The sequence below is a fragment of the Ctenopharyngodon idella genome, chromosome 10, assembly GCF_019924925.1.
Source record: "Ctenopharyngodon idella isolate HZGC_01 chromosome 10, HZGC01, whole genome shotgun sequence".
Taxonomy (NCBI): Eukaryota; Metazoa; Chordata; class Actinopteri; order Cypriniformes; family Xenocyprididae; genus Ctenopharyngodon; species Ctenopharyngodon idella.
In genome coordinates, this window is record NC_067229.1 from 6,103,532 (window position 1) to 6,128,978 (window position 25,447).

General features: G+C 35.9%; 2 protein-coding genes across 12 annotated transcripts in view; both read right to left on the bottom strand.

Moving 5' to 3' along the window:
* Window positions 1–2: 2 nt before the first annotated feature.
* LOC127519778 (zinc finger protein 501-like) lies at window positions 3–16,660 on the bottom strand. 6 transcript variants are annotated; one of them, XM_051907346.1, is made up of 4 exons: window positions 16,590–16,660; window positions 15,866–16,019; window positions 2,767–2,976; window positions 3–1,811 (listed from the first exon to the last, which is right to left on the bottom strand). In XM_051907346.1, the coding sequence occupies exons 3-4, from the start codon at window positions 2,870–2,872 to the stop codon at window positions 688–690; spliced, it is 1,230 nt and encodes a 409-aa protein (XP_051763306.1). In that variant the 5' UTR covers window positions 2,873–2,976; window positions 15,866–16,019; window positions 16,590–16,660; the 3' UTR covers window positions 3–687. The 6 variants fall into 6 exon arrangements, with proteins under 6 accessions (XP_051763306.1, XP_051763305.1, XP_051763304.1 ...); XM_051907345.1 differs by having other exon boundaries at window positions 2,767–2,999; XM_051907344.1 differs by lacking the exons at window positions 15,866–16,019; window positions 16,590–16,660 and adding an exon at window positions 3,740–5,309.
* The window catches only part of LOC127519737 (zinc finger protein 239-like), a 76,676-nt gene continuing 58,399 nt past the window's right edge, over window positions 7,171–25,447 (bottom strand). For 5 of the 6 annotated variants that reach the window (XM_051907220.1, XM_051907221.1, XM_051907224.1 and 2 more), the window contains one exon: window positions 19,304–25,168. In XM_051907220.1, coding sequence (XP_051763180.1) covers window positions 21,528–25,168 — 3,641 coding nt within the window. In that variant the 3' untranslated portion in view covers window positions 19,304–21,527. Of the gene's footprint in view, window positions 10,040–19,303; window positions 25,169–25,447 lie in introns of those variants that run through there. The other variant, XM_051907225.1, reaches the window with a different exon arrangement.

Genomic DNA, 25,447 nt, shown 5'->3' on the forward strand with positions numbered 1-25,447 from the left:
GATGAGTTTTAATTCCTTTTTTATTAAACAACTACTGGCCGATCTGCAATCTTTACCGATCTTTAGCAGCTACGCAGTCTTGAAGCAAACTCAAGAGCTTATTTTTCCTTTAATCACAATGTCCCTTTAGGAGCTCCATGGAATCAACACAATAAAATCTGGTTGATACAACCATTAACAAGCATAATGATTTAGTTTATATCATAAAGCAAAATAAGTGTAGCAAGGTTTGTTGATAATGTAAGGAGGCGGGAACCGGCGAATGTTTAAACACCAAAATAAACACAAAACGAAAGTAAAGCAGCAGCCCCTCACGGACGACTACCGTATAAAACATAATAAAACATAACATAAATGTCCCAGGCCTAGTTCACTCTTGTCCTTCACTGTCGTCACTCCTCCTTTTATCAAACCGGAGCTTCCCTGTGAGACACTCGAGACCTCGCACCGTTCTCACAGCTCTCGGCCTCAATAAGAAAAAAAAATCTTAGATATTGTTATTTTGGGAGAAAGTCAATCTTTGAGTTGATCTCAGTTTCACACTTGAAACTGCTGGTCTTGAAGATGAACTTTGTTCACTTTGGGTGATGTTTCTTTGTCCTGTCGCTCATTGTGGCTGGCTAAGAGAGAATTTATATTGCTCAACATATTTGGTGAAGACTTGAAAGTGCAGGACCTGAAGATGAACTACTTAATGTGATTGCAGACATTTGTTTTTTTATGACGAAGTAGAGAAGATATACAAGTGAAACTCTTCCCACATGGAGGGCAGTGATACGGCTTCTCTCCAGTGTGAATCCACTCGTGTGTTTTCAGAGATCGGGACTGACGAAATGTCCTGTCACAGTGCGAACACTTGTAAGGTTTCTCTCCAGTGTGGATCTTTTCATGTATTTTCAGAGATCCTGACTGACGAAACGTCTTGTCGCAGTGTGAACACTTGTAAGGTTTTTCTCCAGTGTGAACTCTCTGGTGCTGTTTCAGTTCAAAAATTGTTTTAAAGGTCTTCCCACACTCAAAGCACACATGATCCTTCACACCACTGTGGCTTTTCTGGTGCGTTTTAAAAACTGTCAGTTGTGAAAAACTCTTTCCACACAAAGAACACACATGAGGCTTCTCCTTTGAATGAACTTTAAGGTGGCTCTTTAGGGAATCTGCCCTAAAAAAGTTTTTCCCGCACTGATCACAGTAAAATGGTCTTTCTCCAGAATGAGAACGCACATGTATTTTAAAAGCGCTTAAATGCGTGAAACTCTTCCCACAATGATCACACGTGTGCGGCTTCACTCCAGTGTGGATCCTCGTGTGCTCCTTAAGGTTTCGTTTTCGTGCAAAACTCTTCCCACATTGATCACATGTGAACGGCTTCTCTCCACTATGAATAGTCATGTGAAGTTTAAAGGTATTTCTGTATGCAAAACTCTTCCCGCATTGATCACATGTGTACGGCTTTTCTCCAGTGTGGGTTCTCATGTGATCCTTTAAGGCTACATTTTGTGTGAAACTCCACCCACACTGATCACATGAGTATGGCTTCTCTCCAGTGTGGATTTTCATGTGTTTCTTTAAATTGTCTTTTTGTGTAAAACTCTTCCCACATTGATCGCATGTGTGCGGCTTCTCTCCAGTATGAATGATCATGTGACGGTTAAGATTTTGTTTGCATGAGAAACTCTTTTCACACTGAGGGCAAGTGACCTTTTTATTTTCGTTGGCTCTTAGTACAAATTTAATTTCATTCGTTTTGACATGATGTTTCTCCTCCACTCCATTCAGATCTTCACTCTCCTCATTTTCTTCCTTTAGGTCTAAATTGAAAGTAAAAAAGGTTTAATTTTCAGTAAATCATAAAACATTCAAAGACAGAAATGTTATGGGAAAGGACATTTGGTATGTTCTTTTTTACATAATTTAATTATATGTCCCTGGAACTTTTTTCTGTCCCTTTTTCCTCATTTAGTATTCCATTTATTTTTGTTAATTGCAACCACTGTATATATTTTAGCCTTATATGTAGCATTTCTATATATCTGTAATCTGTGTTTTGTACAATATTGTCATGTACTGGATGAAAACAATAAAAACCTGAATTATACTTTTTAAAATGCAAATTTATCTCTAATTATAGAATCACTCGACTGCAGGGGGACTTTAAAATTGTTTTTTTTTTAAATGACCAATTTCACTAGTGAATATTATATATCAGTGTATACTAATTGCTTTTTTTACACATAACAATTCAGTTATTTAGTTACTTCCGTGTTGCAAAATAAGGTGGATATTTAGGCCAGCTCAGTAATGATGAAGAGAGAAACAAAGCTTTTTGAAACTCTGAATCAAAATGCTGGTCAAGACGCTGTAAATGCATAATACAGTGTAATAAACATGAAATGACACCTTTCACAAACCAATTACAAATGATTTCATGAAAGTGTAATCTGTAATGTAGTCTACAAAACAATAAAAAACATTAAATATGAAATGTGAATGAATTAAATGATAAGTTCCCCAGATCAAATGACATAATGAAGCCTCGTTTCGTTTAGATACGCCTGATGTTGACAACCAATATTAATGTTTCTGAAACCACCTTTCATTTAACATTTCATGGACAGTGTTCAGTATATTTATTTGCTACTTTAACAATGTTATTTCACAGCTCATATGACTGTCTAATTACAAGCATTACATCTAACTGGAAACTGTTTTATAAACCTGATGTTTTTCAGCATCATTAATGAAGAATCAAGAATAAACACCAACCTATTAGTTCATCAGTATCTTCCTGTTTTATTCTGCAGGGATCTGGATCACTGCTTTGTTCTTCGGGATCTTCCTGTTTTATTCGACAGCATTCTGGATCACTCATATTCTCACTGTTCAACTGTCTTCTTCACTTGTAGACTGATGGGAATACTCCAGCATTTATTGCTGTTGGAGAAGCTTCACTGTAGGTCTGTTATGCGAATATTGCTGTGTTTTAGGAAAAGCAAAATCTGTCAAAACCCAAAACAGATTAGTTACAGAATCAGTAACACACAATTTTAGCCTTTTATTTATCTACTATTCTCATTTGTAAGTCGCTTTGGAGAAAAGCGTCTGCTAAATGTAATCTAATCATCAATGAAAATGTAAAATTATCTATTACTTAATTCTGTTTTGTATGTGAATTGATCTAATATAAATATTTTCCATTTTTTATTCTTACTTACAAAGAAATATAGAAAAAATACACAAATACCACAAATAAAGAAGTATGAATAATAAAACAGAAGTATAAATTCAGAAATAACAGAAGCAACAACTAAATAACACATACTGAGTTCAACGTCATGTAGCCGATGCTTTGATTACTGGTTTTTAGATTTATGTTGTTTTTAAATGATACATGAAAGGTTTATCGCAGACTATAATGAAATAAATGCTGTAAAGAGATTTATATCTTGTAGATATGAAACGTGGTCATCATATAGTTTGCCTCAGTTTGTTGATAACAATGAAATGAGCTTTAAGTGGCAGTTTACAGGTTATCTGAAGACATCAGCATTATTTCTTACCATCTGAGTATAATAAAACAAAAAATAACACATCAAAACGAATACAAATGACATTATCTTTAAAATAGTTTCTCTGCTTCCTTTCTGTTTTGGAGACCGTTTCATTAAGGCAAATAACTACATATGAATCGAAATATAGATTCTCTAATAACTACATCCAGCAATACTAAAGAAATTACCTCATAGTTACTATTTTGTATGTGCAGAAATGTAATGAACCGCTGGCCAGTTGGACTCAGGCGAGGTAAACATACAGTATGATCGCTAAAGCCGCCTTTCTACTATCTCCGAAATTAAAAAACCGAGAGACATTAATTTCCAAAGAAGAGTAACTGTAAGAGAGTTGCGCAAAGTCCCGACCTTATGCCTATACGGAATTTTGCTTCTTTTACTTCTATTTCTTCTTCTTCTTTGAGGTTTAATGGCAGCTTGCATCCATAAGTATTGCACTACTGCCATCTTCCGGGTAACATCCATTACATCATATTCTCCTCATAAGACATGGGCTGGATTTCCCGAAACCTTCTTAACTCTACGTCGTTCTTAAATTATACCTTAAGCTGTACCTTAACGTTAATACGTGTTTCCCGTATACCTTCTGTAAGTCATACTTTCGTAAGGTTGGTCTGGATCACTCTTAGCTATACCTTATCATTGTTGACAGTCCATAAGAAAATAATTCTGAAGCTGTAATACATGCAGTGTTTGATTAGGATTATGGCAAAGAATAAAATGCAAAGATTCACTGCTAAATTCAAATGTGCCTTAGCGCTGATCCAGAGACAGACGCGCACTCCGCGCTTGTCATGTATCACAACTATTCGGTGTTTTTAACCTCATCAGGTTTATTTTAGGTTTCAGACATTTAAATGCACATTTGAATTAAGTAGGCTACTGCATAAAAAAGACATTTATAGTTTGATCAAATTCCATGATGTCTACGGAAGCTGCAACAATAAACCCTTTCAATTATATAACTTGACGAAGTGTTTTATTCATAGATACACATTGTGTATGAAACAATAAAGTTTACTCTATTCTTCTCCCAGTTCACCGGCCACATTTTACGTATTTCGGGGAACATTTCGTAAATCCGACAGCTCTGAATTGCCGTGCAAACTCATCGCGTGACAAAACACATTCACTTCCACATATTTTACAATTGGAATATATCATATAATTCATGATATAGTTAACAAGTTTGTGAATATTTTGAGAAAAAAAAAAAAAAAAAACGATATAAACGCGATACCTAGCCTACATGTCTGTCAGCTGCATGACGCGTCTCCAAGGAATTGAAACTTTGTTCTAAAATAACGGTCGCCTTAAACTCACGCTGATGGGGGCTCCGCGCCCCCATGAATATGGATAAATTACAATATAGATTTAGTTTGCAATTTGGATTACTTTTATAACATCCCATGAGTCCTGATAAATGCAATTTCTACTTCTGAAGTGCTTCTTTAAGAACACTAATTTCTCACATAATGCAGTGAAGCAGCCCCTGTCGATTCTCGAGCCATCGATATCAACCAGTTCAGCACCGCCGCCATGGACAGCACCTGATAACGTCGCACTTAAGAAGATATACCTTAAGCAGCCTCCTAAGGGATAGTTCGGGGAACACGCCTAGAAACGGTATATCTTCAGTTAAGGTCTACCTTTAGAGTCTTCGTAGCGCGCTAAGAGACAACGTTATCGGGAAATCCATGTTCTTGTTAAAAAAAAAAAATGGCAAATACATCTTCTGCCTTGTTCATCCACACCACTTTCCAGTATATCCAGTATATTATTCCTGTCCCTGTTAAGCCAACTTTTCCTAATTCTTCAATCATGTTTTTCCCTCTGTTATCTGACTGCAACACGTTTTAGTTTCTAAAACCTGATAATAATCACAAAAACCAGTTGGGTGCTTCCCTATAATGTATAGTGTACTATTCAAATTACTGTGATCTATTCTTAATCCGATCATAACTTTTTTTCTAGTCCCTCTCATATTCTTCACATCACTAACTTTATTTTGAATGTTATATAAATGCTGTTGCCATTGTTTGTTTTTTTGTTTTTTTATTATGCTCTTTTTTTCTGACTTTGACAACTTAATAATTACTTCAATGTGTTCGGTTACTTCCTGGTTGTCTTGAAGGCTGCTCGGGCATTTCCGGTGAATTGTTAGCTGTTCATTCTGTAGTCGCTGTACATCGACACAAAACCATCAGTGGTTGACTTTTTAATGTTGTATTCATATCTTAATGCAGTTATCACATTTACCTAATTTGCCAATAAACCAGTTTTATTGATTGCGATAAAGACGAAGCTATTGGGACCGTTTAAAAACGCCGTGTCTGTAATTAGACACGCACATGCATTTTTCCCCCCAGCACTTCAAATGTTATTTTTAAGTGATGACCACAAACATTATTTGTTCATCCTTCTAAGATTGTCCCCATGGTAAAACCGAACGTTTCAAAATATAGGAAATTCAACATTTGATAGAAAACACTTATTTAAAAATAAAAAAAGACAATAATTACCACTATAACCAGCAGGTGGTGGCAGAGTAGCATTTATTTGCGCATATATCAGCCATTTCCTCTAATCGTTTTTTCAATTAGTTTCGTTTCTGACTAAATATTAAACTTTATAAAATAACTAGGTTTACATTTTGTCAGTGTGAAGTATGAAGTACTCACAAAATCTTATGAAAAACAACTTTTCTTGTGAATGAATTACAGAAAGCAAGCACCGTGCTTTCCCTTTGTAATCACGGCAGCTGTCAGTCAGTGCAGCGTCTTTATTTATTTATTTTTTATGTCGTCTTACGTTTGAATAACTAAATTAATGCTATGCCTGACTATTTAAGTGACTATATTCTGATTATAAAATAAGTATTACACTACTGATGCTCAACACACCAGCAAATTACATATCACCAGAAGTTTCGAGCTATCTTATATTATTGCGGAAGTTCTAAAGAACGCTCCGTGCATATAGCCCATTGACCCTTCTCTTTGGTTTGAAATAAGTTAAAGCTTGATCATGCTCAGCAATGTTTGATTATCATAACACTATATGGCATTATAAGAGAGGAAATGTTGAATTAAAAAAAAAAAAAAAAAATTAATAGTTTATCCCAAAATAAAATCTTATCACTTATAAACTTTATGTTGTTCCATATCCATATGACTTACAAAGGATGTTAGGCAGAACAATGCATCAGTTACTTTTTCATTAATTCAATGGTTAATGTCTCTCTGCCCGTCGTCTCATTTTGTGCACGAAAAATATTTGTATTGTAAAAAATATTGAATAATAACTGTAAATGTATACTAGTAATGATTGTATGTAGATTAATATTTAGCCCTCTATGTGTTCTCTTCTAAAGTAAATGACCTTTTAAATTTGGTTTCAGCTCTAAGCAAATCCGTGTTAGATTGGATGGATGTGGATGTCAGATATATTAGATCTGAATCCCTGCCAAAAGATATCCGTTTTGTCTGGTGTCCAGTAAAATATGTAAACAAAGTCTTGCAAATCTCTATTAACAGTCTTCTATCAGCCTGAGAGTTTGACTGAGAATGCCAGGGAAGAGCAGAAGCAGGAGACAAAGTGATGATAATAAAAAGAGCAAAGTTTATTGAATAATCTTAGATTCATATATTTCAATGCTCAGACTTCATCTGAATGTCAATGTCTCAATGCTCAGACTTCATACAATTCCGACAGGCATTATTATACCAAAGCAAAAACAATGGAAAATTACTGCTTCACAACATTGTTCTGTGACATTAAACACATTGAATCTCTTACAAACCACAAACAACAAATAGCAAGCATTGCAAGAGCAAGGAAATAAGTAAAATAATAATAAAAATATAAAGTGACAAATAATAATAAAATGATTAAATGCTTAATCAATCAAATGACAAATTACATAAATGACTAATGATTATAAAATTAAATTGTATTAAAAAAATAAAACAACATAGATGTATGGTTGCTCTTAGATTTTTTTTTTTTTTTTTACAATTGCTTCAAAACCATTTCACCTGTACTCGAAATCAAACAAAGCTTTCTGATCATACACACAACAGTCAATAATATAAACATTACAGATCATTACATCCAAAAAAAAAAAAAAAAAAGAGAACACAGCATCCATATATTGCGTATATTAAACAAATTTTGAAATTGTAATCACAATTGATTACATGTAATCTCCTCATTCACCATCTATTACATGTATTCTTCCTCCTCTAACTCTCAAATTGTTTCCATCAATTGTTCGAATCAACATTCAGTGCACCTGTGCAATCTGATCTGGCTTTATTTTGTACAGTTGGCTTGATCACATTATTAGAAACAAGTGTGAACAAATTTGAGTCGTTGTGTGTAAACGATGACAACTGCGTTTTAGTCGGTTTAACTTTTACAGCTTGCGTTTACAGTTTTGCAACAAATGCAACATGTTGTAGTGAATGAGAATGTTTAGTTTTGCAAAAAAGAGTGCATGAGACTTGCAAATAGTCTCTAACTGTCTGAACTTGTTTAGGTTCAGCGAATGGGGTTTAGTCAGTGTCTTAGCAATTGTGAAAAACTGTAAAGCAACACATAAGTTGCTTTGATCCTTCAGTAGTTGGCGTATTGATGACTTCTGAGGAGGACAGAAAACCGGAAGATTTAGTTAACTAGAAGTTTATTAAAAAAAGACATTCTTAAAACCTGAAGTGTTGTTTTATCTATTAGTTAGAATGGGTATAACTCACTATTTTAACTAACTGCAAAAGCAGAATAATCAAATCTAAACTGATTAATCTGTGAAATTATGAACATGCATTCTAATAATTTGATTAATCGATTATCAAAACAACAATTGACGCAGCACTACAGAGCATCACACGTGGAAGTACAGGATCAGAACGCGAACTACTTACTATAATTTCATGTATGCATTTTTTTTTTATGACCGATTAGAGTAGATAAATGAGTGAAACTCTTTCCACATGGATGGCAGTGATACGGCTTCTCTCCACTGTGGATCTTCTCATGTATTCTCCGATATTCTGCCCGTTTGAATCTCTTGTCACAGTGTGAACACTTGTAAGGCGTTTCTGTAGTGTGAACTGTCTGGTGCACTTTCAGTGCACCATCTGTAAAAAAACGCTTCCCACACTCTGAGCAAGCATGATCCTTTACACCGCTGTGTCTTTTCTGGTGTATTTTTAATGCAGTCATATTACGAAAACCCTTTCCACACAAATAACAGACGCAAGGCCTCTCCTTTGTATGAACTTTCCGGTGGTCCCTTAGGAAATCTGGCCTAAAAAATTTTTTACCGCATTGCTCACAGTTATATACTCTTTCTCTAGAATGACTAAGCAGATGTACTTTATAAACACCTGACTTTATGAAACTCTTTCCACACTGGTCACATGTGTGCAGATTCTCTCCAGTGTGGATTTTCATGTGATCCTTAAGGGCTCCTTTTCGCGCGTAACTCATCCCACACCGATCACATGCGTGCGGCTTCACTCCAGTGTGGATTGACATGTGTTCATTAAGAGTTGCTTTGTGCGCGAAACTCTTCCCACACTGATCACATGTGAACGGCTTCAATCCAGTGTGGCTTTTCATGTGTTCGTTAAGGTTTCCTTTATGTCTGAAACTCTTCCCACACTGAACACATGTGTACGGCTTCTCTCCAGTGTGTATTTTCATGTGTACATTAAGGTTTCCTTTATGTGTGAAACTCTTCCCACACTGATCACATATGAATGGCTTCTCTTTTGTATGGTTTTTCATGTGTACAGTAAAGTTTCCTATTTGAGTGAAACTGTTCGTAGACTGATCATATGTGTACAGCATTACTGCAGTGTGGATTTTCATGTGTACATTAAGGTTTCCTTTATGTGAGAAACTCTTCCCGCACTGATCACATTTGTACGGCTTCTCTCCACTGTGGGTTTTTATGTGCAAGTTAAGGTTTCCTTTTTGTGCAAAACTCTTCCCACACTGATCACATGTGTACGGCTTCTCTCCAGTGTGGATCCTCATGTGATCGTTGAGGTTTCCTTGATATGGGAAACTCCTCCCACACTGATCACATGTGTACGGCTTTGCTAAAAAGTGTATTTTCCTGTGTTCGTCAAGGATTCTTTGTTGTGCAAAAATCTTGCCACACTGATCACATGTGTATGTATTCTCCGCAGAGTGGATTTTCCTGTGTTCATCAAGGTTTCCTTTTATTGTGAAAATCTTATCACAAAGATCACATTCAAACGGCTTTCCTCCACGATGAAATTTTACATGAAGATTAAGATTTTGTTCGCATGAGAAACTCTTTCCACACTCTGGGCAAAAGAAACATATTTTCTCTCCTCTGTCCAATGAGGGATTCATCGATACTGGTTCAGTTTTGACTTGATGTTTCTCCACCCCTTCAATCAGTCCTTCAATCACCCTGTTCTCTTCTATCAGGTCTAAAATGAAAGTAAAAAAAAAGTTTTAAAAACTGTTTGTTTTTCAGTAAATCATTAAAAAAAAAAAAAAAAAAAAAAAAGAGAGAAATCTGAAAGGAAAAGGACATGGACATGTGAACCCCGACATAATACTAGAAATTATAAACATTTCAATGTATTCATTTTAATTTGGAACATTTATCATCCAATTATTTTTAAAACATTACAGGCACAAATTGCGTGTTTTTAAGTGAGGGCCATTTAATTTGTTTGATTAACTACATTTTACAAAGGCAGGGCTCTACACTGCAACCATTTCGGTCGCATTTGCACTAAAAATAACTGCGTGCGACTGTGAAAAATATTTAGGCGCACCGGTGCGAGTAACCTGATCGATTCTCATGAATAGATCTATAATACAATCTGAATAAAAAGTACAACTCCCAAAATGCATCTACACTGAACAACAGTTATGTTTCATACTGCAATCAGCTGCTTTTCATGCCTTTGTTCAAAGACTTTGCTTCAGTCAGCAGAGCAAGTGCAAAAGACGTACACTTTAAAGATTGTTTACAAGCTGAAATGGGTATGACGCAGCCATGCACACTTACCAGACCGTCTCATGCTGCTGATGTTTCAGTCAAATTAACTAGAAATATTACATTTAGATTATCATAAGCAAGGTCGGAAATTAACGGCGGCCTCTGGGCAAAAATGCCTCCAAAAATTAATTTAAAAAAACACACCGTTATGAATGCCCCGTGCACATAGGCTACTTTCGCTTTTGAAGTAGCGGCAATTCGGAGGCGGCAACTGCTTGAATCGTGGGTGGGTTCATTATCAACAAAACAGTACAATGACAAACTCACGTAAATATGCACTTTTACATTTCGCTTTGCAACCAAATCTTCATTTATCGTCTTGTCATTCAGAAAAGTGCAGTGAAATCTGACTCCTGCTGCTGATCTGTGCTGCGACTTTCGTTCGGCTCACTGAATTGAGCAGACGCGTTCAGTTTTTAACTGTAGTGTCTGTTCTCTAACTGAACTTAATGATTTTTATTACTATAAAAAAAAAAATAATAATAAAAAAAAAAATTAAAACGATGGTGGGGGGTGGTGCCGTGGTCACGGTGGGTAAGTGATGTAATCAATGTTGCGGCTGAACACCGGTAACATCTATCGCAGCAAGCCTAATATGTAAGTTAAGTAATATCACACGAGCAGACTTCTTTTTCTCCGGGTTTTGGCATAATTGCAAATGTGATACTTACTTATCTTAAGTGACTTAACATTTTAGCCACTATACTAACTGTTTTTGCTTGATTTCGAGAAAACAGTTTCAAACAAAGCCACACCAGAACTGTTGCACATTTCCAAGCAACGGCGATTCCTGAATGAATCTGCGTTTTTAATGAATGACTCGCACATTAAGGTTTACAGCCACCTACTGGTGGTTTTATTTCCATATTTACATTTATTTTCATATTTACACTTTACATAGACTGTTTTTACTTAAATATCAAACTTTTAGAGTTTAATTTTTTTTTACATATTTCTAAATTCAAAAAATGTCTATGTAAATGTGTCTAAATACCACCTCAGGTGGAGCTTCTGTGCCACTCTTCAGTGCAAAGATGGATGTTTTGATTATTTCTTTTGATTGGTAACAGTCTGACTGGGTCTTATTGTTCTAACTGAATTTATTGTTTAACATTTAAAAAAAAAAAAAAACTATTTTAATTTAAGAAATTGACAATATATGATGCATACATTTAATAAGATTAGAAAGAAAAAAAAAAGCTCTTATAATGGAAAAATGCCCCTGGAAATTAATTTAAAGGGGAAAATAATCGCCCTGTAATGGTAAAGTTAATGTCTGTTATTGATCAGAAAGTGCTCCTAAATAGGAGCACAAGTGAAAAATGTTAGTGTAGAGCCCTGAAAGGGAAACAAATTGTTTTAGGATCCATTTTGTACCCAGTTAATGGAAAACTGTCCAAATATTATTTGCTTTAAAGCTACAGTACAGAAGAGTTTTTGGTTTAAAATTAGGATGCACCAATACCAGTATCGGGCCCGATACTGTGCTCATGAACTCATACTCATTAAAATGCTCTGCTGCCAAAAGCAGCATGTGTACAGTGTTTGTGTTCAGACAAAGAAACACTGACAACAAAGCAAACAGAGAGCATAACGAAAATATCAGAGAAAGATGGCTATGAAGTAGATGTTATCTAATTAAAAGAATATTAAACAAATATTCACACATAATTGCTGTTTGCGAGCAGATAAGAGAAACGTGGAGTGGATTTTTTACCGCATCCCTTTGTCACTGGAAAGTTTGTAGTTTGGTCGGATATGTCAATAGCAAAGAAGGTAAAATGAGGAACATAACTAACATTAAATGATGGAGAGCCATCACTTGTTACATGCTTTTTAGTGCTGATCGTTTACTCAGCACACAGGCGTTATTTGGATTAAAACTAAATCGTATATGTGAGTAAAAATTAACTGTTAGATGATTTATGTATAATGAGTAGTTCTCTAAATTATTACAGGAAAGCGGAACAATGATCAATCACTCGAGTGTCATCAGCTGCGCTCATAATAAAGCAATACGCCCTGTTGATATATGGGAGTTGTATGGTGTTTATTTAAACTGCAAAGGTAAAACGTAAATTAAAATACTTGTGACAGATGTGAAGGGGGAGGAGAATTTATCCATGCGTCAGGTTTTTTACAAGAAAGACTTTCGCATAGGATACAGCTGTGGATCTTTGCTCATAGCTCTTTTTAAAGCTTCCAAATCCATCGTTTCTCACGGTGCAATTAGAGAATTGACATGTCCTTCAAGATGGTTAACTCTGATCGGTATTCAGTGTCACAGACTGGAGGACGGAGGAGCGAGGAATCGAGGAAGCATACTGCAGAACTTAAGTATTGAGAAGCACCCATAGTCGGTTGTTTGAAGTGAAAGTAAACAGTTCAGAAAGATGTATGGATACATGCTGGATACATGCAGCTCTTAAAGTGGCAGCAGCCTAATAAACCTACTCCTGTCTTTGTCCTTAATGTTAATCTAACAACAAAAGACTGAATAATTTTTGTAACTTTGATAAGGATTCATCTATATTTAATTTATACAGTGAAGACTATGCAGTGTTATTTTACATTTGATTACGTTATTCAATTTCTGTACCTGAAAATTGTGATGTTTCACTGGCATCTAAAAATTGGAACCACTGACCCAACAGGGCCAGTAGAACAAATCCTTATGGTGCACTCACACGAGGCATTAACGCTTCTCATTTGAATGTGTGACGCCATGTGTTTCCGAACTGAATTGTGGGTTCAGTTGCATCGCGCCGCTGCCGTTGCTCATGGCAGAAGTTGAAAACTAACTTTTCAAGAGCCAACGCAGGTGTCAGCCAATCAGATCGCCTACGCAAATACCCTAGCGCAAATGCTAGCCAACTGCGTTCATGCAACACCGGAAAAGTAATGTGATTGGCTGTTGTCACTGACAGTCGTTTCAGCACCAAGCTTCAGACACGCCCTCCATCAAGCATTGACGCCGACGCTCCTAGTGCACAATTAGCATTGAGCAGCTCTACATATGCACTGTGCTATTAAATGAAAGATAAAATATGATGGAGCAATAGAATGAACCGTGACAGTAAAAGAAGCTTCTACAATACATTTCAACATGCATAATTAGGTGTGAAAATAACTGAATAAAATATCTATTTGCTAAATGAATTAAGCCAACTAATTTGATTCCTTTTCTTTGGCTTCTCTAACCAATATTTTTAAAAATTACAAATGCAATGAATATGCAGGTATCAGTATCAGCAAGTACCAAAAATAAAAGTGTTAGTACTGGACTCGTTCAGGAAAAAGTGGTATCAGTGAATCCCTAATTTGAAAAATCAATCAATCAATCGATTAAAGTACAATTGACCAAGTACATAAAAAACAGTGCTCAAAACAGTAAAATGGTAAGCTTATAATAATGATTTATAATTGAATGGTCGGGTTAAAATTCATCTTTGCATGATGACGTCACATACATAAACAAGAAGAAAGCTGACAACAACTTACACATAATCATAATACAAACAAGCACAACATACAAACAAAATAAAACATTTAACAAATCATAGCACTCACATCTATCTCTATGTTGGAAAATGGTCTGACCATATATAAGGCAAGTTCTGGCTACACGTGCTACCAGAGCCCACACTGGATCAGACAGTAAGATCTAATATGTGCTACAGTATGCAAAATTAACCAATAAAGAAATAATTAAAAACAGACAATGGCTCTCTAATAGGGCTGTGCGATTTGGGGAAAATATCTTATTGCGATTTATTCTGACTGATATTGTGATTGCGATTCGATTTGCGATTTAAGTCAAGCTTCAGCTCAATATTCTCAACTAGGGGTAATCGGTCAATTATTTTGACGATTAATATAGTAATCTGACTTTTTTTTTTTTTTTTAAACTTAAAATACATATATAATCAAGAGGCAATCATTTTTGCTTCAAATAAAGTATCAAAAACAAAGTAATCATATAGCACAAAATTTATAATACATACTAGAACAAACATTATAGAAACAATCAACTTATGTACATTATGTATTATAACAAATGCCTGCAGAGGGTGTCAATGGCCTGGTGTTGTTGTTATCCCATTTTACAGCAGATCAAATCCTGGTTTAATGCTGGCCAAATAACATATAATTCAAATGTTAAAAGCGTTAATATTTCTTTATGATAGAAATGCTACAGCCACTGTAATTTCTTGACATCAAACATGTGGACAGCAAAACACGTAAACTCAGAGCGAGGGTTTAAACTTGTATTTTGAAATCGATATATATTCTCATGTGTTGGCGTAGGTTTATAAATTATTTACCTTATAAATCTGATGAAATAATACACATTGCATTCTCTATCATCTAAAGTTTGAGGAACTCCACAAATGTAAATGATAACAGTGCATGTGGAGCAGCATTTACTGTGAACAGAACCGCTCTGAGAGGCACGTAACCTACACACGCATGTAAATATTTAAAGCGCATATACACTGTGTGCAGAATTATTAGGCAAGTTGATTTTCTGATCATACTTTTTTCCAAGCACATATTACCAATTGCAAACCACATCAATCTTAATAACTACTATTAATTTTGTATTTAATCATTTATAAGTGATATATTATTGTTCATGAAGGCTGAAATGAAAAACGCTTTATATTCAACTGTGCATAATTATTAGGCAGGTTTTCTTTTACAGTCAAAATGAGCCAAAAAAAAAGGATTTAACTCAGACTGAAAAGTCAAATTATTAAATGCCCATGAGAAGGATGCAATACTAATGCAATACTAGAAATTGCAGTTAAGGCATGCAGTTATGGTCATACCTTAACTTTGCAATTTCTAGTATTGCATTAGTATTGCATGCTTCTCATGAGCTTTTAATAATTTTTGACTTTTCAAAAAAAAAAAAAAAAAAAAAAAAAAATTACTTACACATATTTGAGAATCGGAACGTCAGGTATATAAAAATATAGTTTACAAGTTAAGTATTTTGAATAAAAAGGAAAAATGAAATAAAAGCAATACATTAGTCATACAGCTCTATTGTGGCTGCGGCGTGTCACATGACAATCATGATATGTTGCCATGGAAATGATACTCAGCTAGAATACTTTAAACTGAAAAGGTTATGTTATTATTTTACAACTCTTATGATTTTTTTAACTGCAATCACTGAATCTGATGAACTGCTTTTAAGTATTATAACCTTATTGAAGAATCAAGAATAAACACCAACCTATTTGTTCTTCAGTTTCTTCCTCTTTTATTCTGCAGGGTTCTGGATCATTCATGTTTTCCATTTTCTTTCACACACTCTATCCTCTACACTTGTAGGCTGAAGGGAATATTACAGCATTTACCGATGAATTGCTGCAGGAGGAGCAGAACAGCTAAAATCAAAAACAAATCAGTTATCGAATTGATGTTTTTTTCTAGGGACAGAAACAGCTCTTTAAATAAAATAAAAGAGCACGACAAAGCAATATTTTAATGTTTCCAATGTCAAGCTTTCTTCACATTTACCTACATATTCAGATTTACCTCTTGTGGTGGATTTAAATTAACAGCTGAAAAGCCTCTTCGTGTCAGAAATAGATATTAATGTTAAAAAAAGATTAATCCACAAAAGAAAAAATCGATTCCTATTAATTACCCTCACAGATCACACGTTGACTTTTGATCAAATGGCATTCAGTAACAATAATATTATTGCTCCAAACATCGAAACAATCATACAGATGAACATACAAAAACACAACAATCGCTCAGGTCTTTATGAATTTAACATTAGTTCCTCACTTCGTTGCCTGCTAAGCTAAATGTTTATTTCAGTCGCCAGAAAAGACACAAATAGCTCTTGACCAGATTAAAAACTTACAAAAATAACCCTGTCAATGTTGCATTAACACGCTTTTTTTTTCATAATTATATAAATATACAAAGCACCGAGAACTGCTTACCTCACCTCAAAAGACTCGCTGTGATGGCGGTAGTGGTGACGTCTTTATTCTTGTTTTACGGCGGATCGCAGACACATAAGTCCATTACCGCCACCTATCGCCCGGATGGACCATTGACCCATTTCACTGACTGTAATTACGTGTTTTAACGGATTATCAGCAATGTAAATCCTGCAAAGTTTTTTTTTTTTTCACTTAAAAAAAGTACGTACATTTATTGTAAAATGGCCGAGAGTATGCAGTTTCTTCAGAAGAACACAACCAACCTGCACGCTCCACAGTCGACTTCCTGATACTTTTTATCTCCCAAAGTTAAAGTAACGGTATTGAACAATAGCATATCACATGACATCTCCCCCATCCTTTAAAAACAAAATGAAGTCTGCCTCTTCTTCTGCGTCTTTCCCCAACTGCATAATTACACCAGCAGGTATGGGTCTGTAATTAGAAGGTGCAGATAAAAAACAACTCAAGACTTAATACATCAGTACAGCTGATATCAAACTAACCGGCCATAAGTAATATATAACATATATCTTCATAAATATACAATATCGTAAGCACTTACCACCGACTGTTCGGAAATGTTTCCTAAAAAAGACAATGTTAGCCATCCCTGCAAACAAGTCTGCACTGGCCCACTTAGGGCTGGCAGGGCCCCTGAGAATTTGCTCATTGGCAAAACATTGGCCCCTTAGCACTGGCAGCCCTCACTTAGCCTCCAGGAAGCCTTAGCGCTGTTTAATTGAAAATAATAAAGTTTGAAGTCACCATTATGGAGGTAAGCGCTTGCTTTAGTTGGGCTCCTGACCCTTGACATCTTAACTTTAATGTTTCTCTGGCTGCTGTAACTGTGTATTTCTGGAACACATTTGTTAGATCAAAAGTTGTGTGAGAAGAAAAACTGATCTGATTCACTGATCTCACCCAGAGTCTGATCTCTAAGGACATTATTTAATAATTTTACATTAGAGGAGCTCTAGAACACCACTGCTTGAAATTTTGCTCTGCTTTAATATTTTGATGTTCTTAAATCATTAAGCAGAAATTTGGATAGGATCATGTAGACTCACACAGATATCAAGATTCAGCATACAAACCTCAACAATGGTGACAATCAGCAAAATATTCAGATCAACTCTGAGCATCACAAAACAAGCTACTAAAGTCACACACAAAAAAAGCTTTTCGTTCATTGTCACCATTGTTGAGGTTCATACTCTGATTCTTGATGTCTGTGTGAGTCCTGTCCAAATAATTTCTGCATAATAACTTAAAAAAAAGTTCAAAATTTTAAAGCAGGACAAAATTTCATGCAGTGGTTTTCTAGGGCTCCTATAATGTGGAATTATTAAATCTACATAATGTCCTCTGAGATCAGAGTCTGGGTGTGATCAGTGAATCAAGCCACTACATGATGACTGAATCCTCAATAAGTAACCATCACCATCTGATCAGTTTTTTTTTTCTAAAAACTTTGCTCTAACAAACGTGCTTCAGAAACACACAGTTACAGCAGCCAGAAAAACATTAAAGTTAAGAAGTCAAGGGTCAAGAGCCCAACTAAAGCAAGCACTTACCTCCATAACGGTGACTTCAAACTTTATTATTTTCAATAAAACAGCGCTAAGGCTTCCTGGAGGCTAAGTGAGGGCTGCACGTGCAGGGCCAGCGCTAAGGGGCCAACATTTTGCCAATGAGCAAATTCTCAGGGGCCCATAAAGGGCCAGTGCAGGCTTGTTTGCAGGGATTACCAACTTGATTAAAGGAAAGTAAAAGCATAGACATGTAAACAAGTAACAGTCAGCAACCAATGCAAAAAAAAAAATTATTTACTTTATGAATTAATCATACGCTGACTCTTTTTAAAGCTAAAAAAGTTATTTAGTTGAGAGCAGTGAGAGATTTTCTCTCTGTTGTTTGATTAACATTAATGAGCATGTTTATTAAAATTCTGTGACTTTAAGACAGAATGCACAGACCTAATACTGATACACATCTGATTTTCTCCCACTGTTTATGTTAACTTAAGATACAACCGACTGTGTTTGGGAATACTCAGCAGGATGGGTATTTTTACGTAATTTTACGTAATTTTGTGTGTATTTGATCAAACGCCACGAAACGGAACACATTCAGTACTCTTATGCATTACAGGTGGCAGTAATGTGTTTTTAAACTTTTTCAAGTTCCTTATTTTTCATTTATCCATGCTTCTAACTCTAACTTTTCCATTAACTTTTAGCAATTTGCCTGAAAACAGAGCATCCATCATTTACTGATATTAAGCAGGAAAGCTCTGAGGTCTCAGACCTGTTTATAATGAATGGCACTATAATTTGTGCTTTATTTTACAGGTTAATATATGATTTATTACTACTTATTTTTCATTTTTGCACTCAAAAAAAAAAAAGAAGAAAAAACTTTTTTTATGTAATTTTATTAATAAACTGAATGTGATTCATATTTGTCTATCATATGTAAATGAAACAAATTTATGATTTATGTAACAGTACATAGCAAAATGCCCATGTTAAATTAACACTGCCTAGTGTCCATGTGTGCACACTACAGAGTTAAAGTACTATTGAAGCAGTGTTGAAGTTAATGAGATAATTAAGTGATGATTGAGCATTAATGATGAACACCTGCTGTTAACAAGCAGAATCACCGAAGGAAAGAGAAACACAAGAACTACAACTGAAAACCTGAAGGAGATTGCTCAATTCAGTTTACTCAAACTTTATTCCAGCCTTTAAAAATACTCGACAAAACACATGCACTAATCTGTTAATGCTGACCTTAATATCATTTAAATATACATTATATGTAATAACAATAAAATCAAACTTATTTGTAGAAATACTCACAGATTTTACAGAATTGTGTCACCCGCGGTCTGAAATAAGATGGCAGCCGATCAGAAAATTCTCAAACCAAGCCTTGATGACATCAGTGGTCATGTGGCTTGCACGGAATGCAAAATTGTCATTTGGTTTGAAACAAAGTTTATATCAGACCAACAAAACTTAATTTTACTTCCATTCAACCAAACTAATTTACGCTAGACCAATGACAAGACAGAAAAGTAAATTTGAGTCAGATCAAGTATATAAAGTTCTTTAGAGTAATCACAAGGCATACACACTTTTTTCAGTATAATATACATTGCACATCATCACATTTTTTAATGGTTCTCAAATGACTCGTCCGATGACTCATTCTAAATCCCTAAATTGGCCAGATGGCCCAGTCTGTTACGATTAGTCTATCGCTTACTGCACTTGTCGGAAATGAAACACCTATTACCATAACTGAACTTTATAGCTCCGGAGGCTTCCTCAGTCCTCAGCGATTGTACACACTCTAAAGACAGTAACAATGGAGTCAATTTTACCATAGCAATCCGAGTTTGTGTCCGATGATGAAATATTGGAAAAACTAGTTATTCACCTCAAACCTCCATCACAAGGACGACTTGAGCAGGACGTTTCTCAGTGATGTGTTACTCAGTTTGAGGAATATTATAAGATGTTGCAACTGTAATTCCTCACCATCAGCATTAAGAAATGTATGTTCATCAACAAACTGGTGTATATTTCTAATTTATTGCAGTGCACATGTGGAAAAGGTATTAATAACAGTGCATACGTTAGCTGAGCACATGAATGACTGGTGTAACATTAAAGGGTTAGCTCACCCAAAAATGAAATTTCAGCAGGTTGAACCACTGTAGTCACGTCGACTGTTTTAACGAGGTCTTTAGTACTTTTCTGGACCTCAAAACGTGCAATGTCGTTGCTGCTTATGTGTGGATCAGATACCCTCGGATTTCATCAAAAATATCTTAATTTGTGTTCCGAAGACAAAAGAAGGTCTTACGGGTTTGGGAGGACATGAGGGTGAGTACTTAATGACAGAAATTTCATTTTTGGGTAAACTAACCCTTTAAAGTTTGTAAAACAAATCTTGCTAAATCCATCATTACTCAAAGAAGTAAGAACAACAAACAATCTGCATTAATAGACAGAATTTTAGGTAATAATGGGCCCACAGCTGCTGTTTTATGTGGATATTGGAACACGAGTACAAAGCCTTGTTTACATAATGAATAATAGATTAGCAACCAAATGTTACATGGCAAATTTGGAAACATATTTGGATTCTTGCCAGATGAGAGAGGTGTGCCCAATGGCGTTTCAGTTTCGTTTTAAATGAATTTATTTTGGCTTGATATTTGTATGTTTATAATGAATGGCACTATAATTTGTGCTTTATTTTACAGGTTAATATATGATTTATTACTACTTACTTTTCATATTTGAACTCAAAAAAAATTCCAAACTTAATTTATGTATTTGAATTGCATATAAAATTTCCATCCATTTGGATTACATAGTTTTAACATAAATTAATAAACTGAATGTGATTCATATTTGTAAGTCATTCATAAATGGAACAGGTAAGATTTATGTAATTGTATTAATAAACTGAATGTGATTCATACTTGTCATATGTAAATGAAACAGATTTATGATTTATGTAATAGTACACAGAAAAATGCCCATGTTAAATTAACACTGCCTAGTGTTCATGTGTGCACACTACAGAGTTAAAGTACCATTGAAGCAGTGTTGAAGTTAATGAGATAATTAATTGATGATTGAGCATTAATGATGAACACCTGCTGTTAACAAGCAGAATCACTGAAGGAAAGAGAAACACAAGAACTACAACTGAAAACCTGAAGGAGATTGCTCAATTCAGTTTACTCAAACTTTATTCCAAAGATGTTTTCAAGTTATTTCCTTGTATTATTTATTAGTTAGAATGGGTATAACTCAACATCTTGACTAACTGCAAAAGCTGAATAAGAGATCAAAGCCTGATTAATCTGTGAAATAATATAGCAGTTAATTAATCGTTCTAATAATCTGATTAATCAATTATCAAAATAATCTCTGATGCAGCCCTATGCAGCATTACACTTGGAAGTACAGGATCAAAACTCAAACTACTTAATGTATTTTCAGACATGCATTTTTTTTTATGAAAGATTAGAGAAGATAATTGAGTGAAACGCTTTCCACATGAATGGCAGTGATACGGCTTCTCTCCAGTGTGGATCCTCTCATGTGTTTTCAAATATATTGACCGTTTGAATCTCTTGTCACAGAGTGAACACTTAAAAGGTTGTTCTCTAGTGTGAACTGTCTGGTGCACTTTCAGTTCACCATCTGTAAAAAAAGTCTTACCACACTCTGAGCAAACATGATCCCTCACACCACTATGTCTTTTCTGGTGTAATTTTAAAGCACTGAGCTCACGAAAACTCTTCCCACACAAAGAACACACATGAGGCTTCTCCTTTGTGTGAACTTTCAGGTGGTCCTTCAAGAAATCAGCCCTAAAATTACTTTTACTGCACTGGACACTGGTATATAATCTTTCTTTAGAATGAGTACACAGATGTAGTTTAAAAACACTTGATTTTCTGAAACTCTTCCCACACTGATCACATGTGTACAGCTTCACTCCAGCGTGCCTTTTAATGTGTACATTAAGGTTTCCTTTATGCGCGAAACTCTTCCCACATTGATCACACGTGTGCGGCTTCTCTCCACTGTGGATTTTCATGTGTTCATTAAGGTTTCCTTTTTGCGTGAAACTCTTCCCACATTGATCACATGTATGTGGCTTCTCTCCAGTGTGGATTTTCATGTGCTCATTAAGGTGCTCTTTTTGTGCAAAACTCCTCCCACACTGAACACATGTATGCGGCTTCTCCCCAGTGTGGAACCTCATGTGTCTGTAAAGGGTTACTTTATGCGCAAAACTCTTCCCACACTGATCACATGTGTGCGGCTTCTCCCCAGTGTGGCTTTTCATGTGTACATTAAGGTTTCCTTTATGTGTGAAACTCTTTCCACACTGATCACATGTGAATGGCTTCTCTCCAGTGTGGATTTTCATGTGTTCATTAAGGTTTCCTTTTAGTGTGAAGCTCTTCCAACACTGATCGCATGCATGTGGCTTCTCTCCAGTGTGGATCCTTTCATGTATCTTCAGATATACTGACTGTTTGAATCTCTTGTCACAGTGTGAACACTTGTAAGGTGTTTCTGTAGTGTGAACTGTCTGGTGCACTTTTAGTGCACCATCTGTAAAAAAAGTCTTACCACACTCAAAGCAAATGTGATCCTTTACACCGCTGTGTCTTTTCTGGTGTATTTTTAATGCACCCACCTGACTAAAACTCTTTCCACACAAATAACAGACATAAGGCCTCTCCTTTGTATGAACTTTCATGTGGTCCTTCAGGAAATCTGCCCTAAAAAATGTTTTACTGCACTGGTCACAGTTGTATAGTCTTTCTCTAGAATGACTAAGCAGATGTACTTTAAAAACACTTGATTTTCGGAAACTCTTCCCACATTTATCACATGTGTATGGTTTCTCTCCAGTGTGGATTCTCATGTGATCATTAAGGTGTCTTTTTAGTGCAAAATTCTTCCCACATTGATCACATGTGTGTGGCTTCAATCCAGTGTGGATTCTTATGTGATCATTAAGGTTTTCTTTTCGTGTGAAACTCTTCCCACACTGATCACATGTGTGCGGCTTTTCCCCCGTATGAATTTTCATGTGTTCATTAAGGGTTGGCTTATGCGCAAAACTCTTCCCACACTGATCACATGTGTACGGCTTCTCCCCAGTATGACTTTTCATGTGTACATTAAGGTTTCCTTTATGTGTGAAACTCTTCCCACACTGGTGACATGTAAATGGTTTCTCCCCAGTGTGGATTTTCATGTGTACGTTTAGATTTCCTTTTTGCGTGAAACTCTTCCCACATTGATCACATGTGTGCGGCTTCTCCACAGGGTGAATTTTCATGTGTTCATTAAAGGTTTGTTTCTGTGTGAAACTCTTCCTGGACTGATCACATGTGTGTGGCTTCTCTCCAGTGTGGATTTTCTTATGTTTGTTAAGGTTTCCTTTTTGCGTAAAACTTTTCCCACACTGATCACATGTGTATGGCTTCTCTCCAGTGTGGATTCTCATGTGATCCTTAAGGGTTCCTTTTTGTGTGAAACTCTTCCCACACTGATCACATGTGTGTGGCTTCTCTCCCGTGTGGATTTTCATGTGTTCATTAAGGTGCTCTTTTCGTGTGAAACTCTTCTCACATTGATCACATCTGTACGGCTTCTCTCCAGTGTGGATTTTCATGTGATCATTAAGGTTTCCTTTTTGTGCAAACCTCTTCCCACACTGATCGCATGCATATGGCTTCACTCCAGTGTGGATTCTCATGTGATCCTTAAGGGTTCCTTTTTGTGTGAAACTCTTCCCACACTGATCACATGTGTGTGGCTTCTCTCCCGTGTGGATTTTCATGTGTTCATTAAGAGTTGCTTTATGTGCAAAACGCTTCCCACACTGATCACATGCGTGTGGCTTCTCCGCAGTGTGGCATTTCATGTATTCAAAGGTTTCTTTTTGTGCAAAACTCTTCCCGGACTGATCACATGTGAGCGGCTTCTCTCCCGTGTGGATTTTCATATGTTTGTTAAGGTTTCCTTTTTGTGTGAAACTCTTCCCACACTTGTCACATGTGTACGGCTTCTCTCCAGTGTGGATCCTCATGTGTTCGTTAAGGATTACTTTTTGTCTGAAACTCTTTCCACACTGATCACATGTGTGCGGCTTCTCTCCCGTGTGGATTTTCATATGTTTGTTAAGGTTTCCTTTTTGTGTGAAGCTCTTCCCACATTGATTACATGTGTACGGCTTCTCTCCAGTGTGGATCCTCATGTGTTCGTTGCATGTTCCTTTTTGTGTGAAAGTCTTATCACACTGATCACATGCATACGGCTTCTCCCCATTGTGGATTTTCATGTGTTCATTAAGATTTCTTTTTATTGTGAAAATCTTCTCGCAGTGATCACATGTGTATGGCTTCTGCCCAGTGTGGATCCTCATGTGTTCATTAAGGATTATTTTTTGTCTGAAACCTTTCCCACAGTGATTGCATGTGTACGGCTTCTCTCCAGTGTGGATTTTAATATGTTTGTTAAGGTGTCCTTTTTGTGCAAAACTCTTCCCACACTGATCACATGTGTATGGTTTCTCTCCAGTGTGGACCCTCATGTGTTCATTAAGGATTACTTTTTGTCTGAAACTCTTTCCACACTGATCGCAAGTGTGCGGCTTCTCTCCAGTGTGGATTTTCATATGCTTGTTAAGGTTTCCTTTTTGTGTGAAACTCTTCCCACACTGATCACATGTATATGGCTTCTCTCCAGTGTGGATCCTCATGTGTTCGCTAAGGGTTCCTTTTTGTGTGAAACTCTTCCCACACTGATTACAAGTGAAAGGCTTCTCTCCAGTGTGAATTCTCATGTGAAGTTCAAGACTTTGTTTGTATGGGAAACTTTTTCCACACTGAGGGCAAGTGAAACATATTTTGTCTCTTCTTTTCAATGAGGGACTCAAGGATTTTTCTTCAGTTTTGACATGATGTATTTCCCCCACTCCAATCAGTTCTTCTATCTCCTTGTTCTCTTCTATCAGGTCTAAAATGAAAGTTAAAAAAAAAGTTTCAAAAGTTTGATTTTTAGTAAATCTTTGAGAAAAAAAATCAGAGAGAAATGTGAAAGGAAAAGGACACGTGAGCCCTGACATATTAGTAGAAAGTATGTACATTTTGATGCATTCATTTGAATTTGATACATTTATCATTCAATTATTTTTAAAACATTACCGGCACAAATTACAGTTTTTGTAGTGAGAACTATTAGATATGTTCGATTAACTGCATTTTACAAGCCAGGGAATCGTAGCAATTGTTGCAT

Bases quoted from the DNA above. Each gene is read 5' to 3' on its own strand.
- LOC127519778 (XM_051907346.1), bottom strand. From the start codon at position 2,872: ATGAGTGATCCAGAATGCTGTCGAATAAAACAGGAAGATCCCGAAGAA. The intron at 1,812-2,766 runs GTTGGTGTTTAT...CTTTCAATTTAG, and splicing joins AGATACTGATGAACTAATAG to ACCTAAAGGAAGAAAATGAG.